General features: G+C 32.5%; 1 protein-coding gene across 1 annotated transcript; it reads left to right on the top strand.

Annotated features, from left to right (window-relative positions):
* Positions 1 to 16,540: 16,540 nt before the first annotated feature.
* LOC143631753 (uncharacterized) lies at positions 16,541 to 17,817 on the top strand. The gene is made up of 4 exons (XM_077100409.1): positions 16,541 to 16,633; positions 16,720 to 16,969; positions 17,055 to 17,274; positions 17,349 to 17,817. Exons 1-4 carry the CDS (start codon positions 16,541 to 16,543, stop codon positions 17,815 to 17,817), a joined length of 1,032 nt encoding a protein of 343 aa, XP_076956524.1.
* Positions 17,818 to 18,437: the final 620 nt, after the last annotated feature.

The raw sequence follows: 18,437 nt of genomic DNA, 5'->3' as shown, positions 1-18,437 counted from the left end.
TAATTTATTTTTTGGTCTATTGCCGTTACCCTAGTGAACATAACCGACATCCACCGTGCTGTTTTTTTTAACCGAGTTAAGAATTAATTAGAAACTAGTGAACAAGATCGAGCAGAAATTATCATCAATCTCAGATACTAGAACTAGCAAGGGACACAGAAAAACATCAAAGTATGATATTCAAACACCCAATTAAAGAGGACTGAAGCGGCAATGAAGAAAGGACAAGAAAGAGTTGAAGCCGAAACCTGGTACGATGGCAGACGATGCTCAGTTTCGAACTTGCGCCAAATAATAACAAGTTTAGCATTTTGTTTTCTTAGGTCTAGTAGATGGATTGGGCCTAGGCTTGGGCACAAAACCCATCCGGTAGAGGTTTTCAAAACTGGCTTTTTTTTTTTCCAAACTGAACCGCTTTGGTCAAATCATGGCGCAAACAGGTTTGACTCAAACTGATTTAGGAGCAAGAACAGGTCGAACGGGTCCAGGTCGATTCGGTTTGGTTTTGAACCGGTTTTTCCTCAAACCGGGTTGGTTTTAAAACCATTTTAGTAGTTCAAAAGGGGGAACCGGTCAAATCAGTGGGCTGGGTCGGTTTGAGTGAAACCGCTTTTGTTGTCAAACCGGTTCGGGTCGGTTTGTAGTGAACCAGTCCCAAGCCGGTTTATGTACATCTCTATAACTAGGGTGTAACCGACTCAGAACCAGCGACCGTGAGTACAATTCTTTGTTCCCCTAACCTTGAACGAGTTTCTCTATAACAAATCACCCATTCATCTTCTTGTATTGAAGTTAGACATATAATTAGCAATAAGTATTAAACGCATACCAACAATTATTTGGATTATTAGACTTTTTTTTTAATAAGTTCTTGTACCGTTACTCCTAACTATAAATGAACTCATGCAAGTTCTGACAACTTTTTGGAGTTCTTCAAATCAATCTTCGTGAATGTGTTATGAATGCATTTGTAACAGCTCGTTGTCTTCCAGAAACTCGCGTTTGTTGCTCAATTCGTTCTTGATACCGCTCATCTTCCTCCATCGACCTTATCCTAGGTCTCTTTGTAAGATTGAGAAAACAAACTAAATTTATTTACATACATGCATAAGTACAACTACTCTTATTTTTAAAAGTTTTGTACCGCTAGAGTTCTAGATAGCTCGCTACTCTTGCCAGTGAACTCGACAAGCTTGCTTAGATGGCAATCAAACTTCACAAATTTGGTGAAAATCTATAAATGGCAATATGACATGTTAAGTTGGGAGAAAAACTTTCGCTTCCCATTTGATAGAAAGGTCTTGTCGTTTGCGATTGTCCCAGATCCGCGGTAAAGCTTAAGCTTGAGGAACAAAGTAATCACTTTGATTTTGGTCTTTACTTTACACATCTTGATGTCTGGAAAAAGCTTAAGCAAGTCATTTTCATGATAATTTATTTTCTTGTTCGTTTATATTGAACCTGTATTGATGCTTTACAATTACACAAAGTTATACTGTAAGAATAAATATATGGATATGTATATTTATATATGGTCATCATTATTATTTATATAATAATAGATCAAAATAATTAAATTATACCTTATTATTATATTAGCTAGGTAATTGTTGATGAACCATATTACCCTTTCTTGCTAATTAAGGGTTTCCCCTTGGGTGTATATAAATATATGGATAAACTTATTAACATCAGATGAAAAACCTTAAACCTAACATAAGAATTTCGTGACTCCTTTTCTCTCCATATTTTCGATTTCTCAAGAACCCTAATCCACATCACTAATATACATCCTAAAGGGGAACTCGACCAAGCTGACAATCATGTCGTCTGGATCATTCTCATCAGTCGTGGCTTCTCTCTCTGCTGTAACAGGTATGTTTTAGTTATAGGTTTTTCATAATATTCATGTTTTCCATTACCAACGTGAAGAACTGATCAACATGTGGTATCAGAGCGATGTTGATTAATCAGTTCTTTATGTTTGGATTTAAAGCTGAAGACATGAACTAAAATCTGATAAACCCTAATTCTGCCTTTTATTATCATTAAATTTGGAACTTATTGAAATCTGGTTGTATATAAACTGTTTAAAAATCTTATAACCAATTTCACATAAAAAACCTGTTAAAAACTTTATGTTTTTTCAGTGGTGTTCTTCGTGATCATCATGGGTTTTTCGAAAATTTCACATGTTTTTGTTAAAATTCAGATTATGATTGTGTTTTTCCTAAAATAATTAATTAAACAAATCTTCAAAGATTTTTAAATTTTGAATAATTATTGAGAATATAAATTTCAAAATTAAACAAATCTTGAAGATAAAATTAATCTCTAAGAATTTGAACCAAAATATTATTATTACCCAAAATAATTTGGATTTGAGTGCCCACCGAAATCTTGGTCAAACCAAGATCTCCTAAAACCGAAATCTCATTAAAAACCGAAAACCTAATAAAAAAAATGAAAACTCAAGTGTTAACCGAGAACTCATAATTTTCGAGATCTCAAGTGTTAACCGCGGTAATAGTTGGTTTGCTATTAATTAATTAACATTTTGTAAGACACTTAAAATATAAATATATATTAATTAACTATGATAGAGCCCGTGTGATACACGGGTGGTTAAAAATTAAAATAAAAAAAGTTAATAATATACATATTAAAATGTCTTATGAATTTATAAAATATAAATAATCTCATAAAATACAGAGATTAGTAAGAAAAATTTGTATTTGTATTTCAAAAGTAATAAAATGGAATATTGTGAATCTATACCGATTAAGAAAAAGAGAAAACTAACATCAATTCATTTTAGTTGAGTTGACAAGCCATAAAAATTTTAAAAGCAAGGTAGTGAGTTCAATTCCCACAAACAATATATTTTTCATTTTATCATTTATGAAGGTAAAATTGTAAAAATGGAAACTTGTATACTTGGAGCATATGTGAATGGTCTAATTGAATGACGTGTGGAAAAATTATGTTGCTTTAATAATATGAATAGATTTTACAGAACATAGAAAGGCTTAAACTTGAATAAATTGTTGATGTAAACTTCTGCCCAAAGGTGATGCATTACATCCAACATATCATTCAAGTCTTAATACAAGCCGTGTTAGTTTAGCCTAACATGATTTAAATGTATCGCTTTTGCCCAAATGTGACGTGTTATATTTAAATCAAGTAAAAACTAACTCGTGTATAATTAAATGCTCAAAGGTGATGTGTTACAATTGTTTTGCACATATACTTAAATAAAATTTAATTCTGCCCAAAGGTGATTTATTTTTTTATTTAAGTAGAACTTTTAATTAATATAGTCTATTAGTTTGATGTTAATAATAAACATATCACATCTTTAATAAAATATAATGATCCTCACATTAATGATTCTTCACTAATCTAATGATCATAAAATTTAATCTGTCTTACTTTAATATCCATTACATTATTCACTATAATTTTCTTCTTAGAAATTACTCTCATTCAAATCATCCACTCTAATCTCGAACCCAATATGTTTTGCTTCATAAAAAAAAGTTTCGTTAATTTTTAGCTCTTCTCATTTTTTTAATATCCGTCAAGACATGACCATCATATTGCTCCTTCTAATAATAGTAATAAAGAAGAAACCTAGAGCATGATAAATGAGATGAGTCAAACATAATGTCTCTTATGATAATTAATAAATTCATGCTATCAAATAGAGTTATTCTAGATTTAGTTTCCCCTAAAACTAATCTAATATCTAGAAAATAATCAAAATAACTCCTAAGATGCATGCATTCCTTCTAAATTTTAACTATAAGTATCATGATTAAGTACTCGCACATGAAAATAAGTATATTTTTTCCAGTACATTATATACTAAATTTTTTAGTAGTACAATTTGATGTCTTAAGAATCAACTATAACACTTAGAGTTAATGACCATTTTCGTCCTTGTGGTTTGCTATTTTCGCCACGTCAGTCCAAAGTTTAAAATTTTGTCAATTTAGTCCATAGAGTTTTAAACATTAGCCAATTACGCCCCCTGTCTAACGACATCCAACTATGCCGTTAGTTTAAGGGGTGTTTTTGTCTTTCTCCTGTTTATTTTTAGTTAATGGTCATTTTCGTTCATGTGGTTTGATACTTTTGCTACTTCAGTCCAAAGTTTGAAATTTTGTCAATTTTATGTTTAATTTAATTAAGTTTTTTTTTTTTTGCTACTTCAGTCCATGATGGAATTCATTGGTAAAATGGTCAGGGTAATTCCCTAAAACCGAACTATACTGAAAAAACTAAAATCGTTTCTTTGATTAATGCATAATAGTTAGGGTTTAGAGATTAACATGTTGTAGCAAACATCTAGGTCGAAATCAACATCAGGAGGTCGAATATCCCGCATTTCCATGTTTTGTCAAGAAATCGATGCACTAAATCACATGTGTGTTCTTCAAATCGTGGAATTGTTCTTGAATTCGTCGAATTCAACCCTAGAGTTGTTGTCGATTGAAGAATTCAAGAACAACACCACGATTTGAAGAACACACATGCGATCTAGTGTATCGATTTATTGAGCAATCATGGAAATGTGGGATATTCGACCCCCTGATGTTGATTTCGACCAAGATGTTTGCTACGATATGTTACTCTCTAAACCCTAACTATTATGCATTAACCAACGAAACAATTTTTGTTTCATGGGTATAGTACGATTTCAAGAAATTACCTTGACCACTTTACCAATGAATTCCACCATGTGTCACACCCCAACCTAAGGTGGAAATGCCGGGGCGTGATCCGATTGCTCACAGCTCAAATATACTATCATAATATAAATGACAATATCTAATTAATTATTTTATTCAAGAATACACACATTATCTAAATACAACAAACAATTTAAATATATAAATATAAGCTCAAATTATGATTATCTTGATTATATCCTAAGGTCTTGTCTACATATCCAACTTCTATCTTCAATCAAACAACCTGCATATACGTAGAAAATGGAGTTTGTCAACAACACATGTTGAGTGAGATGATCACCAATTTTGAGACAACAAATAATATATATATATATATATTAGATAATTGATAAATGATAAGTAATAAATGCGCAAACCAACCATGTGATAGTATCAATCAAATCATAACAAAACATATATCAACCATGAACATAACCAAATCGTGCTAGTGTGCCAATGAATCGTTGCCAAGCAAATCGGGCATTGATTACAATGACTAAAATTTTCGCTTTACCTTTGCCAAGCGAATCGGACTCCAGTTACTAAGACGGTCGTATGATCATACTAATGAGAACCCTTGTCACACCCCGACTAGCACAATGCGGAAGCGTAAAACGGGAATGTAACAGACACCTCTGGTTTCAACAACATTGTGTATAAAGAAACATTACAAACTAATTTACATTATATTACCTTTCATTGTTCTATTATTGTTTTACAGTCTAGGTGTTACAAACCAAACTAGTTCATTAACTATACAATCTTACTACTAGTATCCTTGCTTCTATTCACATAGCATCAACCACACACCTTTGGGCAAGTAACAGATCACCAAATCATTCCGATTTAGGTGCACCTGAAAAGCAGTTTAAAACGGGTCAACTACTAGAGTTGGTGAGTTTCACGAGTTTAGAGAAAACAATAATGAGTATTCACAAGTTAACACTTGTAATCATAAAATAAGTATGTATGTATGTAAATGATGTAATTATGCTAAGTTACAGTGAAGCCTTGACTGTATGTGCTGCGTGCATCCATTTCCCACGCTTAATCAACCACTGTGGCCCCTTTCCGCCCACAATATGCCCCAAGTAGCTATGTCTAACACTACATAGCGTGTTGTATAATTATGGTCTGTGCAAACGGGGTAAAGTCTCAGCAATACATGCCGCCTCCGTTTGGGTTTGTCAAACCAATAGTACTATTCACAAGCCACCGGCTCGAAGTTAATCACTGTGATCGTGGGGACTTTCGTGTGTTAGCACTTAGATAATTCACATCAATACATGTTTCAGGTATGTATATATAATCAAACATGATTTTCACCCCAAAAGTTGTAAAACAGTTTAGAAGTGGGGTCATGAAACTCACGGTTTAGTAGATAATCAGTACTGTATCAGCTCGTGGTTTGTTCGGTCCGCTATCAATAGTTCCTATAATCAATATTATAATAATATTAATATTTTAATATTATTATAATCTCAATACTAATCTGCGCTGTATAACTAATCTGGGTATAGCTGGAACGCCCAGAAAGTGGCAATAGGCTTAGGTTGTGATGTTGTTCAATGTCTAATACTTAAAATTGAACTTGGCTTAGATTCCCATTTTCCCAGCTGGGCCAAGTTGTTCGTTTACGCGTTCAGAAAACAGTTATGGGAAAATAAGCTTGGGTAAATGTATTGGTTAATAAAATGATTAAGTTATAAAGAAGGATCACATACTGGGGTCCTGGATTAGCCACGGGGCCTGTTTCCGTTTATTCAGTTTGATTTAAGAAGAAACGCGCAAAATCCATCCGGATTGTCCAGGTTTCTCATAGAAAAGTTCATTTTTACTTAATTAGTCCAAAAATATGATTTTTGATTACTCTTGGTGTTTTGATATTCCCGCAGGTTCATTAATCGCGAACTTGCCGGTTTTTATAAAAACAGAATTTGTTTAATATTCAAATTAGCATAATTAATTAACCGTTAATCATTAAATTATGAAAATTTAGCCACTTATCAATTAAAATATTTAGATTTTCATAAAAACATTTCTGGAATTATTTACTGATTTATTAATTTATAAAAATTCATTTTATCAGCTATATTTCGCCTGAAAATCATCCGTTTACCCCAAACAATTTTCAAAAATTCCACAAAATTTCTTGAATACTCAAATCATTTCCCAAAACAACCTGTGTCAATTTCATAATGTAAAAAGCTCGTGAGATATTATTCTCGGCCCAAATTTGGCTATAAAAATTCACACGAACGCATATACAAAAAACACATTTAGACTTCTCCAAATGATCCCAAAATTTATATGTGATCAAAATAAATCAAATATAAGTTCCCAAAAAAATTTCATAATTTTTGAAGTATTTTAGCTATTTTTCCCAAATAAACGTCCCAATTCGGTACTAAATTCGCCAAATATTCTTGGATGGTCGAAAAATTACCAAATTTAAACAGGGACTCATTGACATGTTCCCTGATGTCCCTGAAAATTTTCAAGGCCTAAAAATATGCACATCACAACCATAACCTAAACAGCCCGTAAGAGAGTGTTTCGGCATTACCTTAGCGGGTTTGGCTTGTTTCCGACTTTCTAATCAACTTTTCGAACTCTTGTGCTACTATGTAGGCTAGGTACAGGTCCTATATCACAAACCAAGCAGGTTTCATCAATAGAACAGCCCTTTAACTTAGGGTTTCGGCTAGTGCACAAAAATAAACTTTTGAACCGTAAAAACGCCGTTTCAACCCTTTAATCCGTGTTTATGGCCAAAAAAACTATCAAAACAGGTTCCTTACCATGTGTATGATCAAAACATGTTTATGGACCATTTTTGGGATTTTTACATGGTTAGGAATGATTTTTAGTAATCAAGATATGTTTTTATGGTATTAATTAAGGTTAAACAAGTACAAAAGTTACTTATTTAAGCTCCTTACCTTAGGGTTTGAAGGATTATGAAAAATCAGGTTTAGAGCTTCTTGGACCTCAACTTCTTATAAATTAGAATGAATAAACAAGCTTGTGGAATAAGTTTTATAAAAAAATAGGGGTGGGGTGTGGCTGGTCCGATTGGAAGGCTTATGGACCCATTTTGGGCCCATTTTGGCCCGAGTTTCTGATTCTAAAGGCTCAAAAACGAAAATCCCAGTCCAAATTTAGTTCGGGTTCGGTTTTTGGCGCGAAAAACTTATCGGGTGCGTTAAACAGCGCGAAAACGAGTGTTTTTCGGCTAGTTTTGTGTAAAATTATAAAAACATACTATATGTTTGTAAAAATCAAAAAAATTTTCACGGATCGCTTAAAATATTTCAAATAAGTGTTTGGTAAGTCTTTTTCGGCTTAACGGATGATACAATGCTTGGTTTGTAACTATCTTTCGCGTTTAAATCTATAGCGGGTAGTTAAACGAACATGTTTTTGTTTAACTTGTTTGCTATAGAACTAAGGCCATATTACTGATATTTTAGCTTGTATAGATCGTATGTCACTTATAGATGGCCCCCCGAGATATCTGGGTCATAACCCGACCCGTTCGGTTAATCGTTCGTTTGTTACGCAAAAGGCGTTTATTTGCTTAATCGGTAAATACGTACTGAGGTGTACCTTGTTTTGGCTCAAATGTCACAGCCCTATACAAAGGGGATATGTTGGACCTCTCCAAATGTTGTCAAGTAAACAATTAAACATGTAACAATTAGCAAATAACATTCAACTGATATTCGCACAATGATTATGATTGCGAGTTTGTGTATATATAGGATAGAAAATATGAGTAAGTACGCATATGTCCCCAGAATGTTTAAAAGCAGTGTATGAAAAGGGGAATAATCAAACTCACCTTAGATTAATGACAAGCGATTAATAAATGCGATTAACTAGCTACGAATAAGCGAGTCATCCACTACACGTCAAATGTTATGAATAATTCAGAATCTGATATTTTAGGATATGATAATATAAGTAAAAACGAACTTGTTGCCGCTGGAATCAATCCAAACAGACGTTTAGAATTCAAGTTATGTTAGTTTTAAGATTTAAGCGAGCTGATATTGACCAGAATCCGAACAGTAAGTCGGAAGTCAGGTTTTGGTCAGTAGCCTTAAAATTACGTAACGAGAATAAAAGTATTCTGGACCGAACGTTGAATCCGACTAGAAGTATGAGAAAACGGAAATTCAAACTAGTTGACTATTTTGCCCTTTAACGAGTTTTAAACGATTTGACCAGTCAAGACCCTTCAACCATTGAAATTGATTGAAGGTTATTGACTAGGTAATATATATGAATGATTTTACAGTTTACAACTTACCCGGAAAGTGAAAGAATCAACATATACGATGAGTCAAAAGTCCATAAGCAAGCAAAGTCAACCGTTTATGAATGAATCTTCAACAAATAAGCAAAAACCGAGCAAGACGATGAAGCCCAGAGGATGATGACGGCTGGGAGATGAATATTTAGGGTTTAGGGATGATTTATGGCAGAGAATATATGATATGTTTATATAGGATACACTAAATTGAATTAAATATGGTAACTTACTCGTTTAAGAAACCGAATGGGCCTTTAATGATTAAATCAATATTATAACCAGTAAATTTCGTTCTTGATCAAGGGGTTATGTATATGGACATGCATTTTAGTTATATTAGTTTTCTTGGACCTTAATTCACTCAATTATGTCTTAAAATAAACGATTTCGAGCTAAAAACGAACCAGGAAACAACTAAAAACGAAAACGATTTGCACAGGAGGTCCACGGCGGCGCGCGACGGCCAAGGGTTCTCCGGCCGTGTGGCGCTCCGGGATACACCCCTTCACAGTAGTTCCACTTAACCCCTTGCACTTTAATAAAAAATTTAAGAACAAGATAAATAATAATTCTGTTATCATTTTTATCGGAAACAAAAAACTTGGGATGTAACTTTTATACTTATTGAACATATTAATAGTCAATGGGCCATGATCTTCTGGCCTAGTGGCACATGGTGTTTAATCCTAGATTATCCTACCACATTGATACATGTTCAAGACCACATGCAAAGTGAAAAATATATGGTTCATGTTAGTAGATTTAAGGTGGCGTGTGTTTCCCGTAAAAAAATTGTACATGTTAATACTATTAAGCATGCTCTTTCTTTTTAAATTACCCAGGGTTATTAAGGGGGTGTGTGGGATTGCTTATTTTCATCAACTTATAACTTATTAACTTTTTGAAAAGTAATAAGGTGTTTGTGATTGTTTATATTGTGAGAGGAAAAACTTCATAAATTACAATGTTAGAGCATTCTCATCCAACCCCCTATTTTATGGGAGTGGTGTTTTTATAATTTAGAGAGTGATTTAGGGTGTTGTGAGTGAAGAGTTTTTATATTTTAGAAAAAGTAGTGATTTTTCTGTAAATTTGAAAAACCATTGTTCACTCCCTATAATTTTTTAATATTTTTTGAAAGTGGTTGTGAGTGAAGGAAAGAGAAAAGATAATGATAAAAGATATAAAAAGTATTATTTAATTAAAATAGAGAGAGAAAATAAAGTGAGTTTTAGTGTAATTTTTTATTTTGAGATAGAGGGTGGGATGAGAATGCTCTAACTTATTAACTTAATGAAAAGTTATAAGAAGGTAAAATAAATAATCTCAATAAGCCTCTAAACATATTCTTTCTTTTTAAATTTCCCATACAATATCTAGTTTAGCTGAGCCTATTAATTAATTTTCAAAATGGAATCAACATACTTGTAATTTCTTACCATAAATGAAATGAAAAACCAAATAAAAGGTGAATCATGTGAATTAACACATTGATATTAGGTGGGTGATTAGGGGGAACATGGGCCGCTGGTGTCTCCCAACACTTGAAACGCTTTATCCATCCACTCATTTTGTTGAAGCACTATGATCACTGTAAATTGGACGGCTATAATTCCACCATCCTTTTATTGGATTAAATTTATAGGATGGTTTCATTATTTTATAAATACTCTGGTGTGATACATGCATGCTATACATGTAAACTCTCATATTTTAGATTTTGTTTCATTTTTATACATGTGGGTATCCACCCTACCAGATTAGATGAAAAGTGATTCTATGAAATTTGTTTAAAAATTATCTTCTTATGTACCGCTTCATCAACAAAAAATCACTGCCCACGAGCACCCCTTCCCCAAGATATGTCGTGGTTTGAACTTTGACTTCGAAGAGTGGTTCTGGATTTCTGGCTGATTTGAATGACAAAGTGAGTAGATGGTACAGTCGCGGTTGGTTGAAGATCGAGGTGTTGGATACTTGGATGGAGAGGTAGAGATGAATTAGTTAGAAAGGGTTAAGGAATTGAAGTCACATGTAAATGTAGTACATTTTGGATAATGCACTTCTTTTTTACATAATAAGGTAAAGTCCATTACATATAATTACCATTTATATAAAAATTTTATAAACTTTATAATTTAGATATAAAATTATATTATCACAATTCAAGATTAGGGTTGAGTTTATCTACTTTTCAAGTTCAAAATTAAAACAATATATCACTAATTTAGTCCAAAAAGTTTTCTTTTTCTAAATACCTTTTGAAACCTTTATGATGTGATAAATATACCCAAGCAAACACCTGTTGAAATTAAATATATTTTGACATGACGATAATATGTTAATTATGGACTCTATGGGGTTTAGATCTCTTGCATGCAAAGTACATGGGGATAGATCCCGCTTAAGAACTTTATATATAATAAGAATTTAAAAGGTTCAACCAATCAACCATGTTTGCTCTTAAATTATTCAGAAAAAAGTACAATATAATGAAAAATAATAAGAAAATATAGAGTTTATGTCTCTTGCCACCACGAATTTTTTTCTCTTTACTTCATTAAATCCTATTTGTATGTGATCCTAAACCTACGCACGCACATACTGGTTACTTATTAAGTGAAAAAGAATTAGTTGTATACAGTTACTAGTTTTAGAGCTCGTGTCACATACAGGATGATTCAAATTATCAAATTACAAGTAAAGCAAATAATTACATAACATATATGAAAAACGGTATTACGTCTATGTTTGTATCTGTAGTATCTGTACATAAATTGATTTTATTTATATCGGAATTTTTTTTAAATGAACTTAATAAAAAATGCATGTGCAGAAACATATCCCGAGACACTATTTCTATTGAAAATTTAATTCTCAGTGTCATATGTATAATTGAAAGAATTTTGGTTATCAACCAATTTCGGAAATAAGACTTCTCATACAATAGCAATTTTAATCACTCAGCCTAAATACATAAGTAGCTTTACCTTTATTGATATATTTATCAATTTACCACATATCGAAGGAAATGAGAACATTAAATTGTAACGACAGATGCTCTTCAAGAAATATATTTTTCTGAGCTACACTATGAAAAGGATTTTGATAAGTTTCATAGGGCTTTTCGACTTTGTCATAATGGCAACATAAAAAATAACATGTTAACCCATTCAAATTTGTGAATATTTTGCTTAATTTGAGCATAGTTTTCATGACATGATTCTCATATAACGTTCTGATCACCATTGAAGGAAAAGTTAATGCTTACACAAATATTTTAAATTTGATAAAAGTTAGAAGCATTGATAGGTCCGGAGGTAGCATGTTGAAAGTGCTCGCAATCTTTTCTTAAATTTTTATAGTTGAGGGAAAAATAATCAATTTGTCAAATCCCGAACCTTTTGATTATTTATAAAAATGCCTTTGAAATAAATTTGAAACCCGAATCATATTTAAAATTCTAACTTTCATTCGTTTGACATTTTCAAGTCAATACTTTGAACATGTAACAAATTTGACGATAAATCTATTTGCATTCTCAAACTTTTAAAAATACTAAGATTACTTATTTTTGACCCGTAACAAATTTTGATCTAAATGTAGTTAACTTGTACCAAACAATCTATTTACCAACTTTTGACCCATAAAAATCAAATTTAGATTCCACAAAAAACCCGAAACAACATTTGATAAAAAAAAACTAAGAAATTAAATATGATAAACTTTGTTATGTCTGATATGTATTATCCTTACATTTTAGCAATATATAGTTTACTAAATTTATCGAAAAGTAAATGGATAGATATAAGCATATATTTATAATTTATAAATTTATATGACAATTTACAATAATAATAATAATAGATAAATGGATTGATTTTAAAAAAATGGATCGACTTTTAAGCATATATTTATAATTTAATGATTAAAAAATTACGTTGGAAAATGAAAGTATATTCGAGTTTTGTTTTTCTTTACAATCTTCTACAATATACATTGTAAATATGTTAATGATAGCATTTGAAATTATATTCTTTTCAATTTTTGACAAACATGGGTTGTTGTTGATTTTTGGATTTCACTAAGTATTTTGGAATATATAGTAAAATAATATGTTAATATTTTTTTTTATAAAAATGTATAAATATAATATAGGTGTAAAAGAAAAGTGAATAATTATTGATCTAGTGCCAATTAAGATTTTAGTTTTGAAGGAAAAAAATTATGAAAATTAACCAAAAGATGACAAGTGTTTACAATTATTTTACTTTATTAGAATAGATAGATTTAACAAGACATGTACAATAATAAGAATATTAAAATTAGATAAATTTTATATTATATATCAGAATTGGTTTATACTGAATGTATTAATAAGAAAATTATTAATAGAAAAAATATTCTTTATAAAACTGAAAAAGTTATTATTTCAGTAAATTCAATAGAAAAAATATCTTCATATATTACAATTGCAACAAAATTGATGTAATCTGGTACTACTATACTATAAATATTTAACAGTTTATAACATACAAGTCTTTTTTAAGAATTCTAATAATTTAGACTAGTATAATATGATGCATACTCGTATACTATTCTTAGTCCTAAGGTATTTTTTACTAAAAATTAAATAATCTTTTGTATTTTTATCATCGTACGTTATCAACAGCTTGCTACTATTTAACATGCTAATGATTTGATTATCATTTGTGACATGTTACGGATAAAGTTTAATTTTACAAAATCAGTTTAAAGTAAATAATCGCATAGACTATATATAAAAACACTTGTACCCGGTGCTCACCAATTATAAAAGGATATGATATTCGTATACCCTCTCAAAACTCACACACCCTACATACGATCGTATAAGGGTTATACGATCGTATGGAACCCCATTTAAAAAGGTGTGTGGATAAGTCAAAGGTGTATGAATAACCGGAGCCATTATAAAAGGAGGAAGAAACAAGGACAAATTTATGGTTGCCTAATTACATAACTAACTATAATAAATAAAATATTATATGATTTATGTATTTCTGTACTTCAAGATAGGTTTGTTATACATTTAACAATGAACATAATGCAACAACAAAAAAAAGTTGAGTTGATAGTTATTTTCGATTTGTTATAGCCAATTAAAAAGGCTTATATATAGCCAATCACTTGCGTTAAAAGATAATAAAATAATATAAATTTTGGTCGAATTAAAAAACATAATTTATTTTATTATATATAAATTACAAAAACATAACTTTGCTTTACATAGTTACGTATGTTCAAATGCTATTTGTTGGTCCACAAAAAGCACAACAGTAACATTCCAGAGGGTCCAAAAGCAAGGGTGAAGTGATCTAAATCCACAAGTCAAATCTGCAATCTAGTTTCCCTGATTCTCGGTGGCCGTTGGATTTTCTTCGAGTAAATTTTCTCCAACTGTCCGCCATGAACCAGACATTTATTGATGCAACAATTACCATTTCTGTGCAGAATAGTAGAATCACCATCTTTGCTTGCATCACTACAAGTTATATTAAATTAATTTGTGATTCCAGAATGTTGTTTTCTTATAGACATTTTTCATGCAACACTATAACTAACAAATCAGGCAGTCGGGCCATGTAGGGTAACGGGCCAGAAGAGTCTATGTAAAAACGTGTCGCTTTAGAAAATAGTCATGTGGTTTGAGTTGGAACAAATTTCGACAAATAATGAGTACAAGTCAAAATAAGCCATTTAAAATTAAATGTGAAGAATATTGTAAGCAATATTGCAAATTGTTTATTTAGTTACAAAGTAGGATAGAAATACAAATTTTGTTCTTTAAACATACATGATTTACGGATCAAGTCCTTTAAAATGTTTCATTACAGGCGGTGTCCTTTACGTGCTATGTTTATTTGATGTTCGTCCTTTAAGTTAACTGCATCCAATTCCTTCGTTAAGTTTATGCACGTGAGTAACACGTGAGGGTTTTTTGGTCTTTTAACAAGAGTCTTTTCCCTTCCCTCTCTATTAAACCACGATACACCAGAAACCTTTTCATCCTATTTCTTTCACCTTTCATATCATACATCCAAAATTTGCCAATTTGAACCCTAAAGCCCTAACCAAGCACCTTTAGATGAACGATTGAAAGAATCATGGAGCCTCGATTCTACATCCGTGAAGCTCTCCATCAACCAGAAGTTGAAGGATTCTATGGTAAGTTCAACTTTCTAGGGTTTACAATATCAATGTTCCAGTCCTATTTAGCTTAAATTATGGTAGTTACTGACTTATTATTGTTAATTTTGTGGAGATGACTGGATATGATAATAATGGAGATGATAGCAGTGAATTTGATAACTGTTATGGGGGAGATGAGTCGGGTGGGGATGATGAGGAAGATTCTCATGATGAGGGGGGTGATGATACTGATGAGGAAGATAGTGATTTCATGTTAGAAGATGGTGACATAGCAAATGATGTGGAAGCAGATATGAGGGATTTTAGATTGCATACTGATATTGATGTTGATCACCAAGGTACCATTGGTGGTTTAGACAGTTTGGAAATGGAAATGGAAATGGAAGAAGTAATGTTGGATAATGATAAATTTTATGGAGAAGAAGCGAATGAGAGAGACATAGATTCCCTTTTCTATAAGGGTCAAGTGTTTGGTACAAAAGAAGAGGTGAAGAAAATTATTAGATCACATGCTATTGAAACAAGAAGACAAATTAGGATTCGAAAAGATGATCTTTTAAGGGTTCGGGCAGTGTGTGAAGGTGATATGGAAGATGGGTCCCATTTGAAAAAAAATTTGGGGGTTGGATCTAGTAGTTGTGAGAAAGATAAAGGATCAACAGAGAAACATGTTGGGGGTAGGGGAAAAAGGAAAGACTCACTTGTGAATAAATGCCCTTGGGTTATGTTCCTTTCTTACCAAAACAAAACAAGATCTTGGAAAATAACAAAGTTGGTGACGGACCATAAATGCCTTCAAACAAGGCAGATTTATGCTTGCACAGCTAGCTTCCTATCTCATCACTTAATTGAGGAACTACAAGATAACCCCAAGATGCCAATTAAAGCCATCAAAGAAAAGTTCCAGAAGAAGTATGAGGTTGGTGTTTCTGACATGAAAGCATATAGGGCAAAGACTATGGCCAAGGAACATATCAATGGAAATTTCAGATCTCAATATGGGCTGCTTAGGGATTACATTGAAGAGTTGAAGAATACTAATCCAGGTACAACTGTTCACCTTGAAGTAAAAACATGCACTGACCCCACATCTGAGACAAGAACTTTTAAAAGAATCTATGTATGCTTGGGGTCTTTGAAAAAAGGTTTTAAAGCTATTGGGAGAGATCTTTTGGGTCTGGATGGGGCTTTCCTCAAAACTGAATGGCCTGGTCAATTGCTCACTACAGTTGGTCTAGATCCAAACAATGGATATTACCCCTTAGCATATACGGTTGTTGAAGCTTAAACAATGCTCTCTTGGCAATGGTTTTTGCAATGTCTTGGTGATGACTTGGACATGGATAGTAGATCAAAATTTACCTTTATGAGTGATAGGCAAAAGGTTAGTATACATTCCTTTTCATTCAACAATTTGATATTTATCTTATCATGTCATATCAAAGATGTAATTGTTCCTTGAATGTACAGGGCCTTATCCAAGCAGTGGAAAGGGTGTTTCCTTGTGCAGAGCATAGATATTGTGTTAGACACATTACTGAAAATGTGAAACAAATATTCAAAGGCAAGATTTATAGGGATGCCATCTGGAAACTAGCCACATGTACAACTGCTGCTCATTATGAAAGAGAAATGCATATATTAAAAAGGTTAAGCAAAAGGGCACATCTTTGGGTGTCTAAAATCCCACCCGAGCATTGGTCAAGATCACACTTTACTGGTAATATTTTCTTTTACCTTTCTTAGATGTTAGCTTGAGTGTTCATTTAAAGTGTATAATACTATTAGTTATTTTGTTATAATAGGAAGAGCGCTCTCAGATGTCTTGATCAATAACATGTGTGAAGTTTTCCATTCAAAGCTAGTAGATGGAAGGGACAAACCAATGATCACGTTGTTGGAATACATAAGGGAGTATCTTATGAGGAAAATAGTGAATGTTTTGAAGGTAATTGATAAGTCATCAGGCTTGCTAACACCATATGCTACTAACATTATGGAGTCAGTGAAGAAGGAAGCTAATAGGTTAGTTCTAATCCTTTCACGTGTCTTTTAAACAAAATTGGAATATACACTGTTTTAACGCATTCAAATGATAGGTACACTCTGCATTGGAATGGTGAGGAACATTATCAGGTGACTGGACCAAATGGTGATCAATGTGTGGTGAACATGAGAACAAATACTTGTGCATGTAGGAGATGGGAAGTCACTGGGATACCATGCAGGCATGTTGTGGCAAGTATTTGGGTGAAAGCTGCTCATGACCCTAATGTTGGCAAACCAGAATCATTTGTCAATCCAATACACACAATGGAGAGGTGGAAGGATGTTTACAGTTACAAAGTTTATCCTATTAATGGACTGTCTATGTGGCCCAAGTCACATGTGCCAACACTAATCACAGCACCAAAGTATCATAAGCCTATTGGGAGGCCAAAGAAATCTAGGAAAAAGTCACATGTGGAAAAGGAAGAAGCTACTACAGGTAAGAAGGGGAAGAAGGCAACGGGAAAATCTGTGGAAGTTGAAGTACAAGGTCCTTCTAAGAAAGCAAAAAACAGTTAGGAAGGCCAGGCCACCAGGATCCAATGCTTGTGGGGGATGCCACCAAAAAGGTCACAACATAAGATCATGCCCTTCTGCAGTGTAAAATTAATATTTTGGGATGTAATGTTTTTGGGGTATTGACTGTTCATTCCATGGAACAATATTTTGGGTTGTCTTTTGGTTTGTAATATGTATTGACTGTTTTTAGGTTGTCAATGGAACAATTATAATTTGTTTAATATTAATGAATGGTTGATGTTTATTTTGTCAATATATGGTTCTTGAAATTGTTGGTTATTAATATATTTGAATGCATTTAGTAAATTATTGGTTGTTGATATGTTGGGCTACCAACGGTATTTTTGTTATTTGGACAACCATTTAATTTCTGATGCAGCTGGTCAATCGGAGCATTTGGATTATAGTTGACTTTTTTGGTCAGCGTTGACTTATTTGGTCAGCGTTGATTTATTTGGTCAGCGTTGACTTTTTTGGTCCGGTCGTGGTACTACTTGGTTAGAACCGAAGTTGGCTGCACCGTTAGCTGCACTGTGGAATGAAGTTAGCTGCACTGTTAATCGGAGCATTTGGAATGAAGTTAGCTGCACTGTTATTATTTCTTTATGTTTGTTTAGATT

Source organism: Bidens hawaiensis, unplaced genomic scaffold (genome assembly GCF_021521415.1).
Source record: "Bidens hawaiensis isolate Kalapana, Puna unplaced genomic scaffold, B.hawaiensis_p1.1 tig00006251_1, whole genome shotgun sequence".
Lineage (NCBI taxonomy): Eukaryota > Viridiplantae > Streptophyta > Magnoliopsida > Asterales > Asteraceae > Bidens > Bidens hawaiensis.
This window is presented reverse-complemented; position numbering and strand designations above follow the sequence as displayed.

What these genes read in the sequence shown, in the direction of transcription:
- LOC143631753 (XM_077100409.1), top strand. Translation starts at nt 16,541, where the DNA reads ATGCTCTCTTGGCAATGGTTTTTGCAATGTCTTGGTGATGACTTGGAC. An exon ending in GTCAAGATCACACTTTACTG is followed by an intron (nt 16,970 to 17,054) that starts GTAATATTTTCT and finishes TTGTTATAATAG; the next exon opens with GAAGAGCGCTCTCAGATGTC. An exon ending in GTGAAGAAGGAAGCTAATAG is followed by an intron (nt 17,275 to 17,348) that starts GTTAGTTCTAAT and finishes TTCAAATGATAG; the next exon opens with GTACACTCTGCATTGGAATG.